At 34.9% G+C, this 27,043-nt stretch overlaps 1 protein-coding gene across 1 annotated transcript in view; it reads right to left on the bottom strand.

The window, feature by feature from the left end:
- The window catches only part of LOC128206244 (uncharacterized), a 31,988-nt gene extending 18,832 nt beyond the window's left edge, over positions 1-13,156 (bottom strand). Inside the window, exon 1 of the mRNA XM_052908590.1 lies at positions 12,961-13,156. Within this exon, the coding sequence (XP_052764550.1) occupies positions 12,961-12,977 (17 nt within the window). The 5' untranslated portion in view covers positions 12,978-13,156. The remainder of the gene's footprint in view (positions 1-12,960) is intronic.
- Positions 13,157-27,043: the final 13,887 nt, after the last annotated feature.

Consider the following 27,043-nt stretch of genomic DNA (forward strand, 5'->3'; position numbering starts at 1 on the left):
AGATTGTCCGTTTTAACAACTTTTTATGTAATTTTGGTCTTGGAATGAAACAATGTTTGCGTATATATCTGGAAACCAGTGACTGCTGACAAAAGGTCAGACCGCAGTTTATTTTTATTTTTACGTTCGAAAATTGAATATACATAATATAAACGCGTTACAATCTTGTTATCAGTGATTAAAATTTGCATAAATTTGCATTATTTAGAATGAAGTTAAAGGTTTATCACTCAAAACACCTTTTTAAATTTAAACAGCCTTAGTTTTTAAACTTTTTCCGCAAAAAAGATGCTTTTCCGGGCAAATATTTAAATATGTATTAACAAAAAATATTCTGAATAAAAACTAAATAAATGTATTTTTAATGTAATACGCACAAAATGGAAAGGTTAAACAGCTAGCTTAGAAATCGTGAGGGAGTCCGTTTAAATGCGTACATCTGTTGGTCTTTTGGGAAATCGTTTAACAAAGGAATCATATTATATCGCAAGGTAGAAACAAAACTTTATTATATCTCTGATTGCCTGCCGTGCAGATATAAGTCCAATGCCAAATTAACATGCCTTATGGTGAGAGATAAGAATATTTTTTGTTGGTAGTCTTAGTTTCCGATTTCTAATAAATTTATCGTAATTAATATCATAATGGAAATATTTTAATGCACTATGAGATATTTCACGTCAACCCATTGGGAAATAACTAAATGACAACTGTAACAATTAAATGCGCGGTATATGTGTCCCCATCTGCCCCTCAGATCGATTTCAAACGACACCGCACAGCAACCGGATCTACTGTGTACAATCTTCACTCTTACTCCCATATAATATTTACCACAATTAAGAGTATTGTTTTAAAGCTGCACTCTCACAGATATACCATTTTTACAACTTTTTTTAATTTTTTATCTTGGAAAGAGCATATTTTTGCGTTGATATCTGCAAAACAATGATAAAAGATTGCTGACAAAAGATCAGATCGCAGATTTTCATAATTCCGTTCGAAAATTTATGTTTTATAGCCGGTTTAAGAAAAATGCATAGAACATGAATTTTTGAACTTATATATAAAAATCTGCGATCTAATTTTTGTCAGCAGTCTTATATAACTGGTTTCCATGGATTTTCGCAAATATTGGCTCGTTCCAAGACAAAAATTTTTTTTTTAAAAATGTCAAAACGTTCAATCTGTGATAGTGCAACTTTAAATGACGATATAAGAAAACGCATCATGATTTTACAAATACAAACAAATGGAACGGACACTGTCCATAACATGCTTTTATGAATCATCTCCTAATTAGGATACACACTCTCATAATTATCAGATACTTTTTCCTATTTGGATATAATAAATCCTAATTAGGATATACTAGATCGTAATTAGCAGATACTATTTTCTAATTAGAAGGAAAATCGTATTAGTATCTCGTAACTTGGAGATAATAAGTTATGTACCAAAATCCTAATTATGGCTTATTATCTGCTAATTAGGACTTGGTTTCTCGCAATAAGGATTTACTGTCTACTAATTAGGACTTGGTTAATCACAAGAAGAGATACTTTCTACTAATTAGGACATGGTTTCTCGCAAGAGGGATATGCTGTCCCCTAGCGAGGACTTGATTTCTCGCCATTAGGAGATACTGTCTACTAATTAAGACTCGGTTTCTCGCTTGCAAGATGGATATGCTGTCCCTTAACAAGGGCTTGGTTTCTCGCAATAAGAGATACTTTCTATTAATAAGGACTTGGTTTTTCACAATAAGGAGATACTGTCAACTAAGTAGGACTTCATTTCTTGCAATATAGAGATAATGTCTCCTGATTAGGACTTAAAATCTCCTAATTAGGACTTAGTGTCTCATAATTACGATATAGCGTCTCCCAAGGTATTTAAAACTGTGGCACTAGGACGCTTTCGTGCAAGCATAATACAATCATGCAGATTAAGCAATATATATAACATACCTATATTCTATATTTTGATGTTTGGTGATACATGATGTACAATAACGCACATTTAAGTCAGCTTATGCTATTTTCATATTAAGGATTTCTTTCCTTTATTCATACAGAACCTTAATACAACAATGTTTTACTTAATGCGATAACTTACTAACCCTATATGTTTATATGCAATTACTGAGTTGTTGCACAAGGTTGACGTTTGTCCAGTTTATTCTATTATGGCTACAGTTAATGTACTGCTATGTTTATAACTGTTCATGCGTTTGTCCGTTCTGGCACATGACATTGTAATCTGTATACTCAAATCATCACTTATTAAGAATAAACCATTTTTTTTTCAGACACAGTTATGACCCATATACCCAACTAAATATAACCATAGTAAGCCGTCAATTAAAAATAGCACCCTCTCGCTATTTTACTTTTACAATTTGTCTGCATAAAGTAGTTGAGCTTGACCCTTAAAGCTTCACTCTCACAGATAGACAGGTGTGTCAGTATAGTGTCTCAGAATCAACTGAATTTGGTTTAAATTAATTCAATTCAGTTCGAAACATGGCCGAAAATTTCAATTTTCTTAATGAATAGTAACGCTTTTAACCATTTTTTTCGACCATAACAATGAACAAGTGCGATCTATAATCTTTAGTCAGTCTTCTAATATCACTGGTTTTATACAAAAATTGGCTCATTCCAAGACAAAAAAAAAATAAAAACAATTGCAATTTTTTTTATTTTTTTTTTTGTATTGGAATGGACCTATTTTTGCATAAATGTCTGGAAACCAGTGATATAAGACTGCTGTCAAAAGATCAGATCGCAGTGTTTATATGTATGTTTGAACTTTAATGTTTTATGGCTAAAAGCGTTCCAAATGCTTTAAGGAAAAATGAATTTTTCGACATAAATTTCAATTTTTGAACGTAAACATGAAAAAATGCCATCTGATCTTTTGTCAGCAGTCTTAAATCACTGATTTCCAGACATTTATGCCAAAATTGGCTGATTCCAAGTCAAAAGAATAAAATTTGTCAAAACGGTCAATTTGTGAGAGTGCAACTTTAAGACCACAAAACAAATCAAAATGTATGTACATGTATCGTATAAACCTTTACTATTTACAAAATTTCATCGCAATTTATAGTCTCAATCAATATCTTGAAATAACTTCAGACGGAGTGTTTCTTTGTGATGGTCTTAACGACCACGCCCATGCAAAAACCATTTCACAAAGATTATTATATGCTAAGAAAGTAATATCAGTTTTCAAACAGAAACTTGCACGCATTCATATTTCAATCGTATTAAACTGAAAAAAAGATTAATTTCAGGATTGACACACAATATCTGTAGATAGATCAAAGTAATAAAAATAGTATGAATCTAGTCAGCACACACAGGAATTTTCAAGCGCAGCTCGGCTATAATATTTCGCATCTTGTTTTCCAAAGCAAAGCAAATAATCATAAACGATAATAAAACAAGATGTCAAAAGATCAGGAACTTAAAGGGACTAGACACCGGATGATACAATTGCAAGAAAATAGGATCTTGTCATAAACGTACATAAAAATGATATCGTCGTTTACAACGCTTTTAATCTAACTTACTGATGTGTCACATCGTTAACGACGTATATCTCTTTCGCAGTTTTTGTGTATTTTTCCAATTCGACATTTACTGGGTCTGTCTACCACATAAATATCAGTTAATTTAAAAGTAGCGTCGCTATATGTATATGTACTAATCACGTGACTTCCACTGCTAAATATACACACTTTAAACAAGAAAACCGTTATGCACTATTTAAACGGGTAAACACAGCTGAGGCAAAGAGAAATTGTTATTTTAATTTGCAAACTAATGCATTACATTGTGTGTATACCACGTGATAAATTACGTCATATATGGTACATCGGAAGGCAACATTTGGCTTAAAATGAAGTCTTAAAACAAAGATATCTTTTCTTTTACTACACTATTTTAAATGAAACATAGGGCAGTCTATGTCGTTAAACAGCCCCGACTTTGTTTTAGTACCGCAGTTTGATAAGGTAATACGCTTTATCCAGCATTTCGACAAACCTGTTTCCTAACTAATGTTTTGACAGTGCTCCGCCAGACGGTAATTTTGTGGAAATGTCGAAGTGTTTTAAGAAATTTAATTCTCAATCAAACTCTGGCAAAAGACCGAAGGCGGGGCTCCGTAAGCGGCGTATACTGCGCTATGTTTCATTTAAAATGGTGAAGAAATAGTGCTTTGATTAAAGACTTTATTCGAAGCAAAATCTTACCTCCCTTCGTAGCATCTTTGACGCAATATATCACGTGGTATACTCACACTGTATTATAGTCCTCATACTAACTCATATTGACAATGTTAAGCTTGTTTTGAGGAAATACTGTATTTGGCGAGCTTGGAACCATCTAGTGTCTAGTCTCTTTAAATGAAATTGAATACTAAGCAAATAAAGCAATCTTTCAAATACAAATAAATTTTCCAGACGAATATTTTTCATAAATATCATCATATTACAACGAATTAAGACTATAACAATATAGAAGTCAGCCCAACGAGTGTCCGTGGCTATTCCAATGCCCTATGCCTCCACCGCTTATTATATAGAGGCAAAAATATAGTAATAACAAATATATGAAAAAATATGGCTAAAAATATAAATAATGATTGGGTAGCAGTAAATAGTACTAAATCACATGAATTATTTTTATTATACTTAAATTCTGAATAATATTATTGAAAATTATAATACTTGTGATTTAGTACTTGTTATATCAACCATTATTATTTATAAACCTTGGAATAAATTTGCCTTCCGGGTAATTTATATGGGGTTGGGGGCATTAGGGGTTGGCATAACAACGTACCCTGCCCACATGAAACGAATTCACTTAATAAAACTTGAAAATTCCAATTATATTTTACTTGAATGCACGTGTGTGTTGAAATGAAATGCGTCGAGGTCTTTAAAGCTGCACTCTCACAGATTGACAGTTTTGACCGTATTTTAGTTTTTGTCGAGGATTCTGGTATCAATGCCTTCAATTCAATGATATAAGATAACTCACAATAGAACAGATCTCAATTGATAGGGAAGCTGTCGAAAATTTCAGGTGTAAGTAACGGTTTTAGCCATAAAATATCAATATTCAAAAGCAAATATGAAAAGGGTCGTTCTGATCTTTTGTCAGCAGTATTTAATCACTGGTTTCCAGACATTTACGCATACAACTGGCTTATTCCAAGGCAAAAAAATGTCAAAAAGTCAAATCGGTGAGAGTACAGCTTTAAATTACGGTTATGTTTGGATATGGCAACCTGAATTATCGAAAATATCATCTTTGTGAAAATGATCGTATATTGGAGACTTATTTCATTATTAGTAGTGTCATTGCTAATGGAAGTTGACGTTTTAGTGATAACTATAATTATAGAGCACCAACGGTATAGTAATTTAACTGTGTTTATAAAATCCTGATTGTTATACGTTATGCACCAGTCAATTGAAACCAGCCCGAAGTCCCCGCTATTCCCCGGACCTGGGGGCAATGGTTACAATTGACTGGTGCATTATTTAAAGCTGATTTTTATAAAATGCATCATCTGTATTGTTAGGAGAGATAATTTTAGAATAAATAGAAGATCAACTGTTGAATTTCGGTGAAATATTTCAATTGAGAAAATGGTTAAATTAATTGTCCTACATTTTGCGCTTTGGAACATGCCAGATTTTTACTCAGTTAAAATACGCCTTGACATTTATCAACGCCAGAAACAGGCTTTATAACAAGACACAGCAAGGATTTCAATCGGTACACATCGGCCATTTTCAATAGAAAACAACCTCGGATGTATATGGGCGGTTGACAATTTAACTAAAAGCTGCAAGTAGATGGCGTAGTAATTTCAATTCAGCAGATAAAAGGACTTTACTCTTAGGAATCTTATCTATTTATGTGGTAAAATGTTTCATTTGGAATAAATTTGAACTTAGTTATACATATAACACGTTGAAGGACTATATTAAAGCTGCACTCTCACAGATTTACTATTTTTACAACTTCTTTATTTTTTGTCTTGGACAGAGCAATTTTTTACGTAAATATCTGCAACCCAATGATGTAAGATTGCTGACAAAAAACAACAACAGATCGTAGATTTTCATATTTCCGTTTGAAAGTTAATGTGTTATAGCTTAAACCGTTTCTAACGGTTTAAGAAAAATGCATAAAACATCAGTTTTTGAACTTAAATATAACATCTGCGATCTAATTTTTTGTCAGCAGTCTTATATGACTTGTGTTCATGGATTGTCGCAAAAATTGGCTCATCCCAAGACAAAAATAATTAAAAAAAAGTTGTCAAAACGTTCAATCTGTGAGAGTGCAGCTTTAATTTCAGTTTTAATATTATTTCATGAACAATTTCTTCTAATCCAGCGGCATACATCCGAGTTTATTTTCGATGGAAATGGCCGAGGTGTTCCAATTGCAATGGTCTCACAACTATTTACGAACGTAATAAACATAATCTGAATACCATCATATATGCAAATAATTCCCGTGAAAAACAACAGGGAACATGAGGAAAATGTCAATACCATTTCACGTAATTTGTCTATGCGTGATTCTTGTTTTAGTTCGACTATTCGAAGTGGCATTTGATATTAATATCACAACTGGGCTCACAATATGTGTTATTTGTTTCTATATATGTAAAATCAGTGCACTCCACAAAGAAAGAAAGATCAATTGATAACAAATGTAAGCAGGACTTGTTAATCGCAGTCTCAGATTTATTGAGACTGTATATTGGCAGGAAGTTACCCTTTACAAAGCAAGGCTAAAGAAACCTCGTATTGAGACTTAAAACAGCAGAAAGATTAAACAAAGCATGGCTATAGTAACCTTGTAGTGAGTCTGTATAATGGCAGGAAGGGTAAACAAAGCATGGTAATAGAAACCTCGTTTTGAGTCTGTATATTGGCAGCAAGGGTAAACAAAGGATGGTTATAGAAACCTCGTATTGAATCTGTATATTGGCAGCAAGGGTAAACAAAACATGGCAAGGGTAAACAAAGCATGGTTATAGAAAAGACGTATTGAGTCTGTATATTGGCAGCAAGGGTAAACAAAGCATGGTTATAGAAACCTCGTATTGAGTCTGTAGCCTCTAACATCTAATTCTGACATCTAACACACGTTGTAATTGGCACACGTTGTAATGGACACATGTTGTAATGGACATACACATGTTGTTATGGACACATGTTGTAATGGACACATGTTGTAATGGACAGACACAAGTTGTAATGGACAAATGTTGTATTGGAAGCATGTTGTAATGGAGAGACACGCGTTGTAATGGACAGACACATGTTGTAATGGAGAGACACACGTTGTAATGGAGAGACACATGTTGTAATGGACAGACACACGTTGTAATGGAGAGACACATGTTGTAATGGAGAGACACACGTTGTAATGGACAGACACACGTTGTTATGGAGAGACACATGTTGCAATGGACAGTCACATGTTGTAATGGACAGACACCCATTGTAATGCACAGACACATGTTGTAATGGACAGACACCCATTGTAATGCACAGGCACATGTTGTAATGGGCAGATACATGTTGTAATGGACAGACACATGTAAAGGACTTAAACATGCTGTAATGGACAAAAACATGTTGTAATCGACACAGATAAATTATATAAATTAGACCCTACAGAAGTACAAACAACTAGTACATGCACTTATAGCAGTACTTTTGTAGTAAGATTGAGATTAATTATTGAGCGTAATGCAATTAACACCACCTGCCTCGACAGCCAGAATCACCATGTTGTTTTTTAATTATACACATGTAGTACTTTTTGTTCTATTCAATTCAAGTAAACTATAAATCCAAACAACTTTTGTAGTGTAATAGAACAGAACAGAACAAAACATAACAGCATGTGTCATATCTTATGCATATACAGCATATCGATAAATCAATGTACAGTTTAAGAAATACGTCAAGACAGACAGACAGACAGACAGACAGACAGACAGCTCATTTCGTATTGTACAATGTAAATTGTCATCAACACATAATTATGTTTATAATGATCAATGCCAACGTGTATGCGTAGTTACAAACAATGTGAAACAAACGAGTAAAATCACATACAGAAAGTTCATACGCTACAATAAATTCGGTTATTATTGTTATTGTTATTACCTATCTAATATCTGTTAACATTGCCAGATAATACTCGTGTTTGGTATGGCACCATAGCTGAGAATGTTGTTAGTCGGTAGTTAATATGCCACTTGGCGTTATTGTGTATGTAAGCTTATTTATACTCGCACTCGAGCCTTGCCCATTCGGCTAGTGCTCCGTTAAGATTGTTGGTCATTTTAGGTTTTTGGAGCATAGTGCACAGACAGGATGTAACCCTGGTTAGAGATACCTTGGTTCTTTAACGTGCACCAGTGTATAGCACTGTGTCACACGGGACCCCCATTCAACGTCTCTCCCGGAAGACGATTAGTATTTTTAGTGATGCGACGGGGAATCGAACCTGCGACCCCTGGATTGATAGTCCAGTGTGTTACCACTAGACCACGAATCCGCCACTTTGCGTTATTGACAACCAACCGGCGATTTTAGAAATATTGTACTAGCTCATTGTTTGCTATGCGACCAATCAAAGCAGAGTTTTACATTTCCTATATTTCGTTTATTTGCTTACGTGGCAATGTAGATTCATTTATATTGACATGACGCTCTCGCTCCCTTCAATCAGTCATCTCGGCCATTTTTCTTCGAAACATGGGCGGTTTACAATGTCAGAAATCTTTACATTGAACTACGCTGCAAGTAAATCGCGTAGTTATTTTAATTTTGCAGTAAACCCTTCGGACTTTACTCTTAGAAATTTTACTGATTTATGCAAAAGGACACTTCATTGGTAATTGATTTGAGCTTAAAAATATAAATTGGACGTTAAAACAAATAGTCAATTAATAGTATTGATATTAATTGTACGAACTACTTTTACTAAGTCACCGGCAAACTACCGAAGATCGTCGTATGGCGGAGATTGCCGAGGTGTTCCGATTGCCCTTGGCTTTCTAGTACTTGAACAATTACCTTCACCTTGAATATGACAATTTCTAATCTTGTTTTTTTTCATAAAAAGATATATCGTATTTCATGAGTGTCTATATTTTATTATGTTCCTATGTTCTACATCACGCGGAAATGATGTAATTATTCATGCTCTACATCACGCGGAAATGATGTAATTAATCGTGCTCTACATCACGCGGAAATGATGTAATTAATCGTGCTCTACATCACGCGGAAATGATGTAATTAATCATGCTCTACATCACGCGGAAATGATGTAATTATTCATGCTCTACATCACGCGGAAATGATGTAATTATTCATGCTCTACATCACGCGGAAATGATGTAATTATTCATGCTCTACATCACGCGGAAATGATGTAATTATTCATGCTCTACATCACGCGGAAATGATGTAATTATTCATGCTCTACATCACGCGGAAATGATGTAATTATTCATGCTCTACATCACGCGGAAATGATGTAATTATTTATGCTCTACATCACGCGGAAATGATGTAATTATTCATGCTCTACATCACGCGGAAATGATGTAATTATTCATGCTCTACATCACGCGGAAATGATGTAATTATTCATGTTCTACATCACGCGGAAATGATGTAATTATTCATGTTCTACATCACGCGGAAATGATGTAATTATTCATGCTCTACTTGACGCGGAAATGATGTAATTATTCATGCTCTACATCACGCGGAAATGATGTAATTATTCATGCTCTACATCACGCGGAAATGATGTAATTATTCATGCAAACGGAGCGCTTTAAATGCGTCTCACAATAAACTAGTTCACCTGGTCGTTTAACCTTATAGATTTAAAATGCAGTACAAATAAGAGACTTACCATGAGAGACGCAGGAAATATCTATATAAGTGTACAAGCTGTTTCATTTGTGCTTTATGGTTACTTTAACTTGAGTAATGATTATCCGTGTGTTTGGTGCCTTACAGATGACCAAACCTTAGTGCTTTGTGGTTCTTATTTCTATGCAGTGTTTAGTAAAATGAATTTTTAAAACTTATTCACAGTTTGAACAAATTATTTCTTAGTTGTATATGTTTTTGCAAGCGCTTTTTGGTTAAGTATATACAGACAACATTTAAAACGCCAATTCTTACTAAAATTTTACGTTTTAGGTATGATAGAAGAAATACTTAGTCTAAATAGCGTCAAGTAGCGGACGTAGGCGGGGCGTAGTCGGTGCTGGTTATACACGTCATTTGGGGTTGGGTTAGGGTTAGGTAGTGTGGTACATAGCCGCCGCCTGTTTTAGATATTTATAGTATTAGGTGTGTCATTTTCGCCATCTACCGGATGTTATTAAGACACGAAATGCATCGCCATGGCCGGTAAATTGGCGAGGCTTGTTATCGGCTTCCGCACGTGCCCTCTGGATCAGGTATTTCGATCGACCCCTCTTACACATGAAATTTATTTATATTCCGACAGGGTGTTTACCAATATGCTGTACCATCTTGTAAAATCTGCCATGTTTTGGCTATATGTGCACATTTATGAAACGAACATGAACCTTGGTTTTTTCAGCTAACCAAACTTGCTTTCACACTGGATAACCATTCGGAGCACCTCTAAGAAATTTCATCGAAAACAATTATATATAAATAAATTGCCAGTAAAGTGTAGTATTGCATAAATAATAAAGAGTATCAAGAGTAAAGTCATTAAGTTAAACTGCTCTTTTGAACTTCGCTATCTACTTGAAGCGTAGATAAAAGAATTCTGACATTGTAAACCGTCCATGTCCATCCGAGGTTGTTTTCGATGGAAAATGGCCAAATTATTCCAAACGATTTGATAACTAGTCAGTTGTTGGCTGATGATTTTATCATTCGGAGCCCCTCGGCCATTTTTATCGAGAACTACCTCGGATGTATATGGACAGTTTACAATGTAAGAAATCGGTACACTGCATGTAGATCGCGTAGTAATTTAATTTAGCAGTTTAAGTTAATGATTAAACTCTTGGGTCTTAATTATGTTTGCAATAATATTATTCACCAGCAATCAATTTAAACTTAGATCAACAAATAAGAGCTTAAACACTACATTTAATTAATGATATAATTCAAAATTTAACGAACTACTTCTTTTGATGTACCGCCATACATCCGAGGTTGTTTTCGAAAAAAAAATGGCCGAGGAGTTCCGAAAGATGGTTTTTGCTACATAGAAGACACAACTGATCACATACGCAGTGGTCTACCTTATCAAGCAAAATTAGTCTGGATTTCAGCTAAATAAACTTTTTAATTTAAAGATGCGCTCTTACTCCCAAATAAGCAGTACAACACTTAATACAATTGCTTTTATCCATCGTAAAGGATGAATAAATATCGAAAACAATGTTTCTTATACAGGACACCGTGTTTAATTGTTTGATAAAGAAATATGCAGAAAACACGGTTTTTCTATCTTATGAGACGATCGTATATCTCCTTAAATATTATGTGACCCACCAGTCATTTAATAGTTGTGCGTTTGCAGCTATTAAATACACAGTTACACTCTTGTTATCAGTAATTGATATTTTCCATATTAAATACATTATTTACTAGGTAGTTAAATATTTATCAGTCAACAATTATATGTGTTATACATGTTTATGTATTGGTTTTAAATACGAGTATCACCTTAAATGATTTTCTTCTCTCATTTTTTAGATATTTTTTATCACATTTCAATTAATCAAGGTGATATCGGTTAAACTTCAAAAATAATATTTAAAATAAAAGATAATTTACAATCTTTACCGGTATGAGGGGACACTCCAACCTAAATCCGTTAGTGTATATAAGTTATGTGAACTTGTATAAAGGACCACAAATACATGTATATAATGTATAACGGCCTTTGTTTCAATTATCATTCTTATATGCCTGAAAGTACATATGTATATGAATTTTGTTTGAAAAACATTTATTTACCTAGGACCTTTAGACTTTTCTGTTATCAAAAACTATGAAATGAATGCTTAAAGCTCACATATGTACCATTTTACTACTTTTTTATTTTTGTCTTGGAATGAGCCATGTTTTTCGTAAATCTCTGCAAACCAGTGATATAAGACTATTGACCAAAGATCAGATCGCAGCTTTTCATATTTCGCTAGAAAAAAATATTTTAATGGCTTAAAGCGTTACTAACGGTATAAGAAAAATGCATAAAACATCATTTTTAGACCTAAAATATGAAAATCTGCGATCTGAATTTTCGTAAGCAGTCTTATATCATTTGTTTCCATGTACTTTTGCATTAATTGGCTGGTTCCAAGACAAAAAATATAAAAATGTTAAAACGTTTTATCTGTTAGGGTGCAGCTTTAAGGACATGCATACAATCATTATTAGCATCATCGATATTGTTAAAGCCAAAACACCCCACTTTTAGCGTATAAAAGAAAAACATCAAACGAATGATTAAACAAATTCTGAAGCAATGGAAATATTTAGGGTCGGGGCAAAAGAGGTTAGGTCTATAAACTAGAAACAGCATACTTTTTACGCATTGTTAGATTTGACAAGCTATCACGAGACTGCAAACATGATATCAAAAATACTTCTACTTTTCATATCTAAAATAAAATCCTGCCAACTTTATACATAACATAACATAACATAACATACCATAAATTGTATTAGCATTAATGTTGTGAATACAGCATAAATAATTTTAAGCAAACAAGTTTTTTTTCAAAATCTATGATATTACAGAAAAAATAGCTTTCGTGTTTATCTAAATAAGTATTATAATAATGATACAAGCCAAATCAAACCATGAAGCATACATTACCAACCTTGGCTTCTGGCCCATTTTAAAGAATATCTTCGTATCCACGAGCAAAACAAAACAAAACAGTGCTTAAAGCGCAACACAGTATTTGTGTCAACCGAAGTTAACACTGCGAATCAATACGAACAACTAAACACGCCTAGATTTCCAGAATAACAAAACAGAAATGGAAATATATTCGCGATAATAACAGTATTCTAATGAGACAAAATACCACAGTAATTTGATGGTATAGCTGTTATTGTTATTAAAAGCTATATCCGCTCGCTCTGTGTGTTATACGATGCCTTTTCGATACTTAAAGGTTGGCTTAATACGTCGTCGCTGTGTTGCTAGCCAACGGATACAGCTTAATTAAGAAAATTCTTTGACTTGCTTTGCAATGATATAGATATTCTCGGGAAATACTTTGATTTGCAATGTATTGCTTTACTCGGGGAATTATTTGACTTGCTATGCATTGCTATATCATATGTGATCTCGGCGAATTATTTGACTGTTTATGCATTGCTGAATTAAATTATCAGTTATTTGTACGGTGCTAAGAGGTGACATGTGTGTGTTTTTATTTATATCGTGCGCACGACTTAGTATATCGTGCGATCGAGATAAATTAAAACATACAGATGTCAACTCGATGCCACGGTAAACCTTGTTTCTGCAAAACACCCTACGCTCGGCTGAGGATGAACCTATCTTACACTCCCGGCCATGGAAGATACTTATAATCTCGTGCGCACGACTTAGTACCTCGTGCGCAAGACAATAACTTGTGCGGGCGACAATAACTCGTGCGCACGACTTAATAACTCTTCTGCACGAGTTACTTATCTCGTGCGCACGACATAGTAACTCATGCTCTCTGCCATCGTTCACAATAATCAAGTTGTGTTGTCAGCATGGCTGTCAGCAATTTAGATATTTGGCATGATGCAATAAACATATACGGGAAAGAATTATACATCTTGATTATTGTGCGATCAAATGAAAGGGGTAGTAACGATAGAAGTGGTGTTGCTGACTAATCGATACATAAATGGGGGGCAGTCCTGTTAATTCTGGATTACTCCTCGTATATTGTGTAAATATCCTACTGTAACACTAGATTTCGCATCACTGTTAAATAACATTATTGGCATTGGAATAAAAATACAATGTATACGCTCTATGTTTGATTTCAGATCATGATATGAATACGTCCTCCACTCGCCTAAATGATCAAACCGGACACCACCACCACCAGAAGCTAATATTAATTTCAGTATACGTTTTGGAAACTTTATGGTAGATTTTTAAAGGTGTTAGCTTTACGCTGTCACGTTTAATTTACCCCGAGGGTCGAATTTGCGAAGGATGGTAGCAACATCGTTGGCCCGAACCCGTAAACCATTGACAATGCAACGTTGACGCATGACTCGGTATCCATGCAGAGGTCCAGAATGTTCAATTGCGTTGCTAATAAAGTCAACCACCGTACAGTGGGTCACCATAGATTCTTCGTCGCAACATTCACCCGCGTAACCATGTAAATATCTGAGTGATATGTGTATATTATGCTGATCGCAAAATGAAACCGAAATTCTTCATACGTTAACCCTGCATTAAAGATGCACTCTTTCTCCCAGAAAAGATTTACCACAATTTATAATATTGTTTTAATTTCCAAAAAGGATGAATAAATGTCAAAAACAATGATTCTTATGAAGGATACCAAGTTTAATTTGAAAGAAATGAGCATAAAACACGGTATTTCTACGTTATGTATTCACCAATCATTTAATATTTATGCGCTTTTTCCATTAAATACACAGTTACAATCTTGTTATCAGTAATTAATATTTTCAATAAATGCATTATTTAGTAAGTAGTTAAAGGTTTATCAGTCAAAATTGATGTTTGTTATACATGTGTATGTATTGATTTTGAATAAGAGTGTCACTTCAAAATATAATGGAAATAAATCGTTTCTGCTATCAGCAATTTTCAAACAACATTCATGTATGTAAAGTGTATTCTGATTGATTAATTATGTCGTGTGCCCACGACTTAGTATGTCGCACGCACTGGATAAATAAAAACATACACATGTCACCTCTGTGCCATCGTAATTTGATTTGCTATACTAGTATATGTACTTAACATTTTATTTGACTGGCTCGGTATTGCAATATAGAATTTTACTCCGCGAATAATTTGACTTGCTATGCATTACTTTATGTACTTTCTATGCATTGCCATCTCAAATTATACCCGGCAAATTATTTGACTTGCTATGCATTGAGATATATGAACTTTGCGAATTATTTGACTTGCTATGCATTGCTATTTATCCCCGGCGAATTATTTGACTTGCTATGCATTGCTTGCTATACTCGGCACATTAGTTGACTTGCTATGCATTGCTTTTCTCGGCACATTATTTGACTAGCTATGCATTGCTTTACCCGGCGTGTTATTTGACTTGCTATGCATTGCTTTACCCGGCGTGTTATTTGACTTGCTATGCATTGCTTTACCCGGCGTGTTATTTGACTAGCTATGCATTGCTTTACCCGGCGTGTTATTTGACTAGCTATGCATTGCTTTACCCGGCGTGTTATTTGACTTGCTATGCATTGCTTTACTTGGCACATTATTTGACTTGCTATGCATGCTATACCCGGCGTGTTATTTGACTAGCTATGCATTGCTATACCCGAGGTGTTATTTGACTTGCTATGTATTGCTATACTTGGCACATTATTTGACTTGCTATGCATTGCTATACTCGGCGTGCTATTTGACTTGCTATGCATAGCTTTCATTGGAACATAATTTGACTTGCTATGCATTGCTAAACTTGGCACATTATTTGACTTGCAATGCATTGCTATACCCGGCGTGTTATTTGACTTGCTATGCATTGCTATACTCGGCGTGTTATTTGACTTGCTATGCATTGCTATACTCGGCACATTATTTGACTTGCTATGCATTGCTATACTCGGCGTGTTATTTGACTTGCTATGCATTGCTATTCTTGGCACATTATTTGACTTGCTATGCATTGCTATATTTGGCACATTATTTGACTTGCTATGCATTGCTATACCCGGCACATTATTTGACTACCTATGCATTGCTATACTCGGCACATAGTTTGACTTGCTATGCATTGCTATTTCCGGCGTGTTATTTGACTTGCTATGCATTGCTATACTCGGCACATTATTTGACTAGCTATGCATTGCTATATTTGGCGTGTTATTTGACTTGCTATGCATTGCTATACCCGGCAAATTATTTGACTTGCTATGCATTGCTATACTCGGCACATTATTTGACTTGCTATGCATTGCTATACCCGGCGTGTTATTTGACTTGCTATGCATTGCTATACTTGGCACATTATTTGACTTGCTATGCATTGCTATACTCGGCACATTATTTGACTTGCTATGCATGGCTTAACTTGGCACATTATTTGACTAGCTATGCATTGCTATTCCCGTCGTGTTATTTGACTTGCTATGCATTGCTATACCTGGCACATTATTTGATTTGCTATGCATTGCTATACTTGGCACATTATTTGACTTGCTATGCATTGCTTTCCTTGGCACATAATTTGACTTGCTATGCATTGCTATACCCGGCGTGTTATTTGACTTGCTATGCATTGCTATACCCGGCGTGTTATTTGACTTGCTATGCAGTGCTATACTCGGCACATTATTTGACTTGCTATGCATTGCTATACTCGGCACATTATTTGACTTGCTATGCATTGCTATCCTTGGCACATTATTTGACTTGCTATGCATTGCTTTCCTCGGCACATAATTTGACTTGCTATATATATTGCATTGCTATACCCGGCGTACTATTTGACTTGCTATGCATGCTATACTCGGCACATTATTTGACTTGCTATGCATTGCTATACTCGGCGTGTTATTTAACTTGCTATGCATTGCTATCCTTGGCACATTATTTGACTAGCTATGCATTGCTATTCCCGACCTGTTATTTCACTTGCTATGCATTGCTATACTTAGCACATTATTTGAATTGATATGCATTGCTATTCTTTGCACATTATTTGACTTGATAAGCATTGCTATACCCGGCACATTATTTGACTTGCTATTCATTGCTATACCCAGCGTGTTATTTGACTTGCTATACCCGAAGTGTTATTTGACTTGCTATGCATTGCTATACTCGGCGTGTTATTTGACTTGCTATGCATTGCTGTACTTGGCACACTATTTGACCTGCTATGCATTGCTATACTTGGCACATAATTTGACTAATTATTTGACTTGCTATGCATTGCTATACTCGGCGTGTTATTTGACTTGCTATGCATTGCTATACTCGGCACATTATTTGACTTGCTATGCATTGCTATACTCGGCACATTATTTGACTTGCTATGCATTGCTATACTCGGCACATTATTTGACTTGCTATACATTGCTATACTTGGCACATAATTTGACTAATTACTTGACTTGCTATGCATTGCTATACCCGGCGTGTTATTTGACTTGGTATGCATTGGTATACTTGGCACATTATTTGACTTGCTATGCATTGCTATACTTGGCGTGTTATTTGACTTGCTATGCATTGCTATACTTGGCATATTATTTGACTTGCTATGCATTGCTATACTCGGCACATTATTTGACTTGCTATGCATTGCTATACCCGGCGTGTTATTTGACTTGCTATGCATTGCTATTCCCGGCGTGTTATTTGACTTGCTATGCATTGCTCTCCTTGGCACATTATTTGACTTGCTATGCATTGCTTTCCTTGGCACATAATTTGACTTGCTATGCATTGATTTACTTGGCACATTATTTGACTAGCTATGCATTGCTATTTCCGGCATGTTATTTGACTTGCTATGCATTGCTATACTTTGCACATTATTTGACTTGCTATGCATTGCTATACTTGGCGTATTATTTGACTTGCTATGCATTGCTATAATTGGCACATTGTTTGACTTGCTTTGCATTGCTATACTCGGCACATTATTTGACTTGCTATGCATTGCTATACTTGGCACATTATTTGATTTGTTATGCATTGCTATTCTCTGCGTGTTATTTGACTTCATATGCAGTGCTATACTTGGCACATTATTTGACTTGCTATGCATTGCTATTCCCTGCGTGTTATTTGACTTCATATGCATTGCTATACTCGGCACATTATTTGACTTGCTATGCATTGCTATACTCGGCACATTATTTGACTTGCTATGCATTGCTATACTCGGCACATTATTTGACTTGCTATGCATTGCTATCCTTGGCACATTATTTGACTTGCTATGCATTGCTATACTCGGCACATTATTTGACTTCATATAATTTGCTATACTCGGCACATTATTTGAATTGCTATGCATTGCTATACTCGGCACATTATTTGACTTGCTATGCATTGCTATACTTGACTCATTATTTGACTTGATGTGCATTGCTATACTCGGCACATTATTTGACTTGCTATGCATTGCTATACTCGGCACATTATTTGACTTGCTATTCATTGCTATACTCGGCACATTATTTGACTTGCTATGCATTGCTATACTCGGCACATTATTTGACTTGCTATGCATTGCTATACTCGGCACATTATTTGACTTGCTATGCATTGCTATACTCGGCACATTATTTGACTTGTTATGCATTGCTATACTCGGCACATTATTTGACTTGCTATGCATTGCTATACTCGGCACATTATTTGACTTGCTATGCACTGCTATACTCGGCACATTATTTGACTTGCTATGCACTGCTATACTCGGCACATTATTTGACTTGCTATGCATTGCTATACTCGGCACATTATTTGACTTGCTATGCATTGCTATACTCGGCAGATTATTTGACTTGCTATGCACTGCTATACTCGGCGTATTATTTGTCTAGCTTTAATTAGAGAATTGCTATCCTCATCGAATTATTTGACTACACTGAAGCTATGCATTGCTACATATACTCGGCGATTTATTTTATTTGTTATTCATTGCTTTATATTCTCCGTGAATTATTTGACTTGATATGCATAGCTTTATGTGTACCCGGTGAATTATTCGACTTGCTATGCATTGCTTTATATACTCGTCGCATTGATTTTGAGACAATCACCATAAACACATTTTTTTCTTTCTTTTTGCCCTAGTTAAGGTTCAGCCGAGCGTACCAGAGTATACTCTGACGATCCTCTCGCTTCAACTAGTAAAAAACTCAAAAACAATAACATGTATTAAAAGTGTCAATACCAGTGGAATCCGGTGGTCGCAATGGCTAGATTACATTGCCGTGTTTAAAACCAAAGTATGTCCTTAAACAAGATTAACCATTCAGTTCATATTAACTTGATGCACGGTTCAACTGATATGCGTTTTTATATTATTGTAACGTGCGACGTCAACAAACACCAACAGATCCCTTCAGAGAAAAGCATGTTCGACCCTGAAGGGGTCCGCTGGTCTTTATATACAGTAAATTCTCTATCCACACAGAACCCGGGCTTTGCTATTTTGCATATTTCCAACCAAGTAAACATACCTACTATGAACGTATTTCCGTCTATAACGGAATTTTATACTATGAACGCCCATCCGCCGCCTACAGCGGACCGTAACATTATTATGAACACACATCCCTACAGCGGATCGCACATCCGCCGACTACAGCGTATCGTTACATCATTATGAACGCATATCCACTGCCTACAGTGGACCGTTACATTACTTTCCCCTCCCGAGTCTTGGCCTGGGAAATTCGTGGGTAAGGCAACTCTTATTCGACAGTTGTCAACATCCCGCCGCTGCCACCATTTGTAACGTGCGACGTCAACCAAAGCCAACAGATCCCTTCCCCGCACATCCGCCGCCTACAACGGGTCGTTACATTATTATGAACGCATATCCGCCGCCTATAGCGAGCCGTTAAATCATGATAGAATAAGTGATAATTCCAAAATAGAAACAAAAAAAAGTTTATGCTCGTCGCCTACGTTTTTCAATAAATGTGAAATTTCTTCTATAATTTTTGGTTAATTTGACACGAACGTAAAACTTCATCTCTTAAATACCAATTAATGTACAGTCACTTATATGATCAATTTTTAAAAGAAATATATTTTCCAGAAATGATTACAGTAAAAATGCGAAAAATTGTTGAGATGTACTAACCTTTGTACAACCATGTGGTTTAAAGATGCGCTCTTACTCCCAAATAAGGTTCAATAGACCTAATGACACGATAGAAGATCACAGTACTCACTTAAATATTTGAGCTTTCACCAATCATTTAATATTTTTGCGTTATTATATAGCTATTTTAATGCACGGTTACAATCATGTTATCAGTAATTAATATTTTCCATAAGTGCATTATTTAGTAATAAGTCAAAGGTTTATCACTCAAATTTATGCTTGTTAACTATACATGTTTATGTATTGATTTTGAATGAGAGTGTCACTTTAAGTATGACAACACGTTTTAATTAAATAAATATTATCAAACGGACTGACTCCTAGCCTTTCTGATACGCCATCAATGTTACGTCATTAATATACGTCAACAGAGTTTGTAAGCGCGTGCCATCATGTAAACAAAATGGCGACCAACGAAGTAGGTTGATTCTTTTTCTTGTTAAATTCTTCACTATAATGTGTCATTCTGTTATTGGTTTTTGTTCCAAGGCCCACTGGAATTATAAGGATAGTTACATTAACCAGTTTAAAACAAATCAGCAAGTAATTGGTACTGCATCATGATCTGAGAATTTAAAAGCAAGCGTTTTAGTAGGGCCTAAAAATGGTATTTTTGAATTTTTTCAAACCTCATTTTATGTTTATGGCAATGTATTACTAATATATCGATGATATACATGTTCAAGTATGTATAAAATATAATTTTGGCTAGTTGAAATTATTTATTATGACTTGAATGAGCCTTTGTCATCAAGCCACTGTGGTTTGGTTATGCACCAGTCAGTTGTAACCACGGCTCCCCCAGGTCCGGGGAATAGCGGGGACTATGACTTTCGGTCCAGCCAACCCCGGACAGATGGTAAAATCGTGTTTACAATTGACTGGTGCATTAGGGTAACATCCCTTTCAAAAATAGGTAGGGTAGGTAGGCTTTTTTCATTAGGCTTTATATCAAAATGCTATTTTCATCATTGGAGAATGTTGTTAGGTATCTTCTGTATAAAGCATTTAAGGTTTTAAACTACATTTAACATATTGAAAAGCACTTAAAATAAGTAGGGTCGGAAAACCCGAACCAAATGTATTTTTTTAGGTCTAGTCTAAAATAATAGACGTGTTTAAACGGGATTATTGTAATGATTTGCCAGATAAAAATCGTAAAAATATCCTTCAACGTACAAAAATTATTTGGACTAGCGTTTTAGTATTAAGATACACCTCGATGCATAAAATAAATCATTTTATGTAACCAGGTCCAGGGATGTATAAATTATTAGAAGTTATTTGGGGTTTTTTATTTCCAGAACGCCTGTTGACGATTCTTTTAATTATCAAGCCCAGATAGCCCAAAATAGCTCGACTGGCCTTAACCAAAGTCTTATCTTGTGGCCTACATTGCTGGCGCTAATACCGCTAGTGTCATTCAGAATCGACTGCATATATGCCATACTGGTTGAGAAGCAGTTTCCGACAGTTTTATAGTAGTGGTATAACTTCGTCTTGGGACACCTATACCCATGTGATTTTAATAATGAAATATAAAATATGTTACATGCATTTTTATATCATTGGGTTTGAAGTCTATAAATTACTCAACATATCGTCACCTTAGTGCAATAACTCAATAACTGCATATAGAAATAGAAGCATATATTGAGTTATTGCACTAAGGTGACGATATATTCTGATTAGTACATAAGCTGATAATTAACTTCGTAGGAAAAACGTTACCATTTTGTTGGCTTTTGATTTCTAAGCCCAAAAATCTGCTTTCATTTTCAAAATATGAATTTCGGTTCCAATTGGTATGAATCTTGAGAATCCACAAAGAGAAGGTTTTCAAGCATGCATAGAGGATTCTTGTTTGTAACAATGTAAGATCGTAAAATAGTTTAACGAGTGAGCACTAAAAGTTATATTTCATAGACATTCAAGTGCATTTCATAGGGCAAAAAATGCGCCAAACTGAATGCATCCGTACATTCGAGAATGACGTCGTCGATACTGTGTCCAAGCCCTGTGAACGCTGATGTTTGTTTTCGATAGCAGAACTGGCTAAAATTTCAAAACAGTGGAATATATCAAATACAATAGTATTTATACATTTCTGCTTCATATATAAGTGATGTTGAACATGTGGCAGTGGTTACCTTTGCTTACCAGTAGAATGGAAGATAATCAGTATTTAGGTGCGTTTGATAGCATTGATCAATTTACCTATTGTACATTGATGTAATGGGAGACAGTATATTTGCCTCTATTATACAGTCATTATGATTAAAAGCTACACTTTGAAAGATTGACCGTTTTAAAAACATGCTTTATTTTTTTGTCATGGTATGTGACATTTTTTGCATAAGTCTGAAACCAGTGATATAAGACTGCTTTCAAAATAATTCACGTAGTTTTTCAAATTGATGTTTAATGGCTAAAACGTTACTAGTGTGTTAAGAAAAAGTATTTTTGACCGTTTTTCTGCTCTCTTGTGAGTTATTTATAGTACTGAGTTAAAGACATTGATAACAAAATCATCTTATTTTGAGACAAAAAAATAAAATGTCAAAACTGTCAATCTGTGATAGTGAGACTATACCAGTTTAGCCATATTTGTTTTAACGAGCTCCGACGTTCGGGCTTGTGCTGATCTCGGCCATTGAATTTGTATAGCTGCTGGCGAAATAAATACTTCACCCTTGTCTTAAGAAATTTTGAAACTAATATTCATATTTCAATAATCTTGAGGCTTACCAGTCCACTGTATAATTGGCGTGCTTCAAACAACTCAAGGCTGAGATTGAGATTTGATTGAAGGATTCAATGAGTAATTTCGTCATGTTGGGGCCTTGTTTTTAGCTCACCTGAGCACAAAGTGCTCAAGGTAAGCTATTGTGATCGGTCTATGTCCGGCGTCTGCCGTCCGTCGTCTGTCGTCCAGCGTTACCAACTTTTAAAAATGTTCAAAGAAATGAATTCCATGCAGAACTCTGGTTGCCATGGCAACCTAAAGGTAAAAAACTACAAAACATTTCTTGACAAAAACTATGAGGCCTAGAGCTTAGATATTTGGTTTGAAACATTGTCTAGTATTTTTCTACCAAGTTTGTTCAAATTATGCCCAAGGGTTCAAAAATGGCCATGTGGGTTACATGTTCACTACAAATACATTTTGTTAAAATCTGATAGTTATGTAAAGTTTACTCTTGAAACAAGGGCAGCAAATCTTGCCATATGGACTCACTTTCTGTCGGAGATTGCACTTTCTATTTTTAGTTGTCTATTTTCAGTAACAATTAAGGAAATACATTTCATATTTTATTAATTCTTTAAAGTAGTCACTTCTTAGGTAATAATTGCTCTTTTTATAGGTTTATGGGTTGAAGTAATTATTATATCTCTTTATTTTCTAGAAGAATTTCATTTTTACTCAATGGTGAATTTAATAATCAGACTTTTGAACTACATGTAAACTATTGTAAGTAACAATCTTTCCCTTTACGTGGTTAGTGAATAAACCTTATATGTACACAACAATTTAAACGTCATATTTAGAAGGAAAGATATGTTGTGTTGGATGGTAGAATGGTTATATTGGTAGTGTTATCAATTACTCAAAGGTTTAGGCAGTTTATTGATTTTATTGGATGGTGCTCTGTCTGTTCGTGTGTCTGTACTTAACACAATTGCTTGTGAACATCAAAGTATGCCTCTGTGGTCAAAACTGGCTATGCCATGAGGTTTCCTGTGAACTTATATAGGGTATTCTTGAAAATATTCTTGTCTGAAACTGCTAGGCCCAGACCTTTAATAATGTGTTACAAGTAGTCATATAGTGGTACTTTACCAGGAGTGTGCATATAATACCCCTTGGATCAAAGTTGGTCCCACCTTTTTGACCTTCTGTCTTATTTTTGAAACTACTGCGAAGAAATTTTGACAATGTTCACAATTCTGTAAACAAATAACAATGTTGTGGTTGGATGACCTTGACTGTGACCTGTTGACCTGCTTTCTTATTTTTGAAGCTACAGCAATGAAATTTGGACCATGTGTAGAATTTTGAAAACAAATATCAAGAATGAAGTCTCTGTTATGAAATTTCGAGCATGTGTACAGTTTGAAAACATATATCCAAATTGACATTGTCAGGTGACCTTTTGACCTACTTTCTTATTTTTGAAGCTTCAGTTTTGAAATTTGGACCATATCTACAGCTTTAAGAAAACCTATCAAGCTATATATTGATTACAAAGGTTAAACACTTATACTCAGATGAGCGATTTAGGGCCATTATGGCCCTCTTGTTTTTATTGTGTTTGACATAAAAGAGTCATTTATGGTATAAAAAGCAATTTATTTAATAGGCTAAAACGCATTTTGCACTATATTGAATTGTGTTTGAAATATTTCAGGTCACTGTTTTCACATGTAAGAAAATCATGGAGAAAATATAAAATGAAATCGTATATTTTTGCGATCCAGTTACAATAGTTCACTGGAAATGAATAAACGCCAATATGTTGGTCTCCTTGGCGGTTACAATTCAAATTGTTTTATTTTCATTTTTACAACAGGTCAAGCAAACGGCACTTATTTTGGCGGCAACTGAGTCTGTATGTGCAGTTCTACTGATTGTCGGCTATGCCACCCCAAACTGGGTGCAGATTTCTACACCAGAGATACAAATGAATATTGGATTGTTTAAGGCCTGTTTGTCCGGTCTTGCAGTTGACGTTGATGTATGTTTAGACTACAAAGGCGTTGTTGATTGGAATGAAGGAACAGAAGGTATGGTAATTGTTAACATCAGCGGGCCTTTCAAATTGTTCTTTACCATTTACTTACCGCATCCTACATAATTTATATATATACAAGTTGAGGCGTATTTCTAATAAAATGTTATTAATATGTAATTAACGCCGGACAATCATTGGAACACAATTTTGTTGTGCGTTGCAAATGCTCCAGCACGTCTTAACAAAATGTTATGGCTCCAATGAATTCCAGTCGTGAATATTAATCTGTACTCTCACAGATTTATCGTTTTGACAAAAATAAATATTTTGTGTCTTGGAATGAACCAATTTTTTTTGTAAATGTATTGAATCTATTGATTTAAGACTGCTGACAAAAGATCAGGTCGCCGTGTTTAAATTGCGTTCGAAATTTAATGTTTTATGCTTAAAAACATCAATTTTTGAACGTAAATTTATATAAAAACCTGCAGCGATCTAATCTTTAAGCAGTATGAAACCACTAGTTTCCAGTTTTCCAATTTAAAGCGTTCACGCGTTCAAATTACCCGAAATGAAAAAGCAAGGCTTCTTCCATTTTTTACTTATAAGGCCCTGGGGGAATTTTGAAGTTCAAAGTGTAAGTATTTATTCCCAGTGTCGATCTGGTGGCTGATATTGGTGGTAGCCGGTGGCATCTGCTGTGGTCTTTTTGGATTAGCGATGATCCTTCAAGCAACCATGGTAAGTTTGCATGAGTTTTATATATGTGTTTTCCAAATTCTGATGTGCCGATTGTTTGGTAAAATACACTTTCTAATACGAAATAAAGTGTGGCAAATCATAAGGAGTTTTAAAACCCAGATATTGACAGCTGGAGCCTTCAGCAAATGTTGTTTTTTGTTCAAATATTGCCTTTGAAGACCACATTTTTGAATCCCGTTATTAACCGCATATATCGATTTCATTTGTATGTGATTGGTTAATTATCACGTGATGTTTTCAATTATCAATGTATTGTAAAAAGGTCCAAATATCCACAGTACTCTGTCTTTATGGCACAATGGATAAGAAGTCTAAAATAAAATCTTGACTTTTACCCACTAAAAACATTTAAAATATAATAATAACGTGATAAACGGAATCGTTGCTAATGTACAAGTCGTGTTTGCGGTGGAAGCGTAATAGATATATGCATTTTTATAATGGACTCATATATTTAAATAAAACAAATAGAGAACCAGTTGTCTAAATCTTGTTAGAAAAAACAGCAGTTCTATAACATTGTATCAATTATGCTTCCAGAAGAGTAAAGATTTGAAAGTTAGCAATGATTTCGTTTAAATTGCTGTTTACTAAACAAAGTTCTAAACAATCGGGCTGGTATCTGTTGACTTTTTGACTGTCGACTTTCATCATCCTCGGCACCCTAGCGTATCATAACCTATATGATACCCTGGACAAATTGGCTAGGAAAACTTCGTAAATATTGAATAATCATAAGCATTTTCCGACCAATGAAATAGCCGATAACAAAGAGGAAAGAATCTGCTTTGTGAAGAGCCGTTGGCATATTTAACAATATCCTGCCTAAAGCGATTTGTAAGCCGTGATCTCATTGGATTATTTCGAACCGAGATTACATCCGTAACTTCTCGGCCATTTCCGCACCGCATGAGGTGGGTCTCATGCGACCAATCAAGCGGCTGGATTTTACCTTATTGATTATTCATGAGTACGAAATTTTTACAGCTGATTTGCCCAGGGTCTCATATAGGTTATGATACGCTGGGGTGCCGAGGATGACTTTCATAGACCTGTACTAATACAGCAACTTATTTTTGGGGTTGTTAACAGTACAACTTCCTTTTATATAAAGAACTAACCTTGTATTATATTCATTAATTTTTGCATTTTTACTCATTGTGATGTCTGGAAAAAATGGTATGCACATGCATTTATAAGGGATTAAAATCGTACCAAAATCATAATCGATGATCAGAAGAAATCGGGAGTGAGTTATTCCGATTAAATGCCGGCAGCGATGCAAAAGTCGATCGAAGGACCAAAATTTAAAATGTTTAAAAAAATCTATTTCTGTTTAGTGTTGTTGTTCAATATTT

This window comes from Mya arenaria, chromosome 10 (assembly GCF_026914265.1).
Source record: "Mya arenaria isolate MELC-2E11 chromosome 10, ASM2691426v1".
Classification (NCBI taxonomy): Eukaryota; Metazoa; Mollusca; class Bivalvia; order Myida; family Myidae; genus Mya; species Mya arenaria.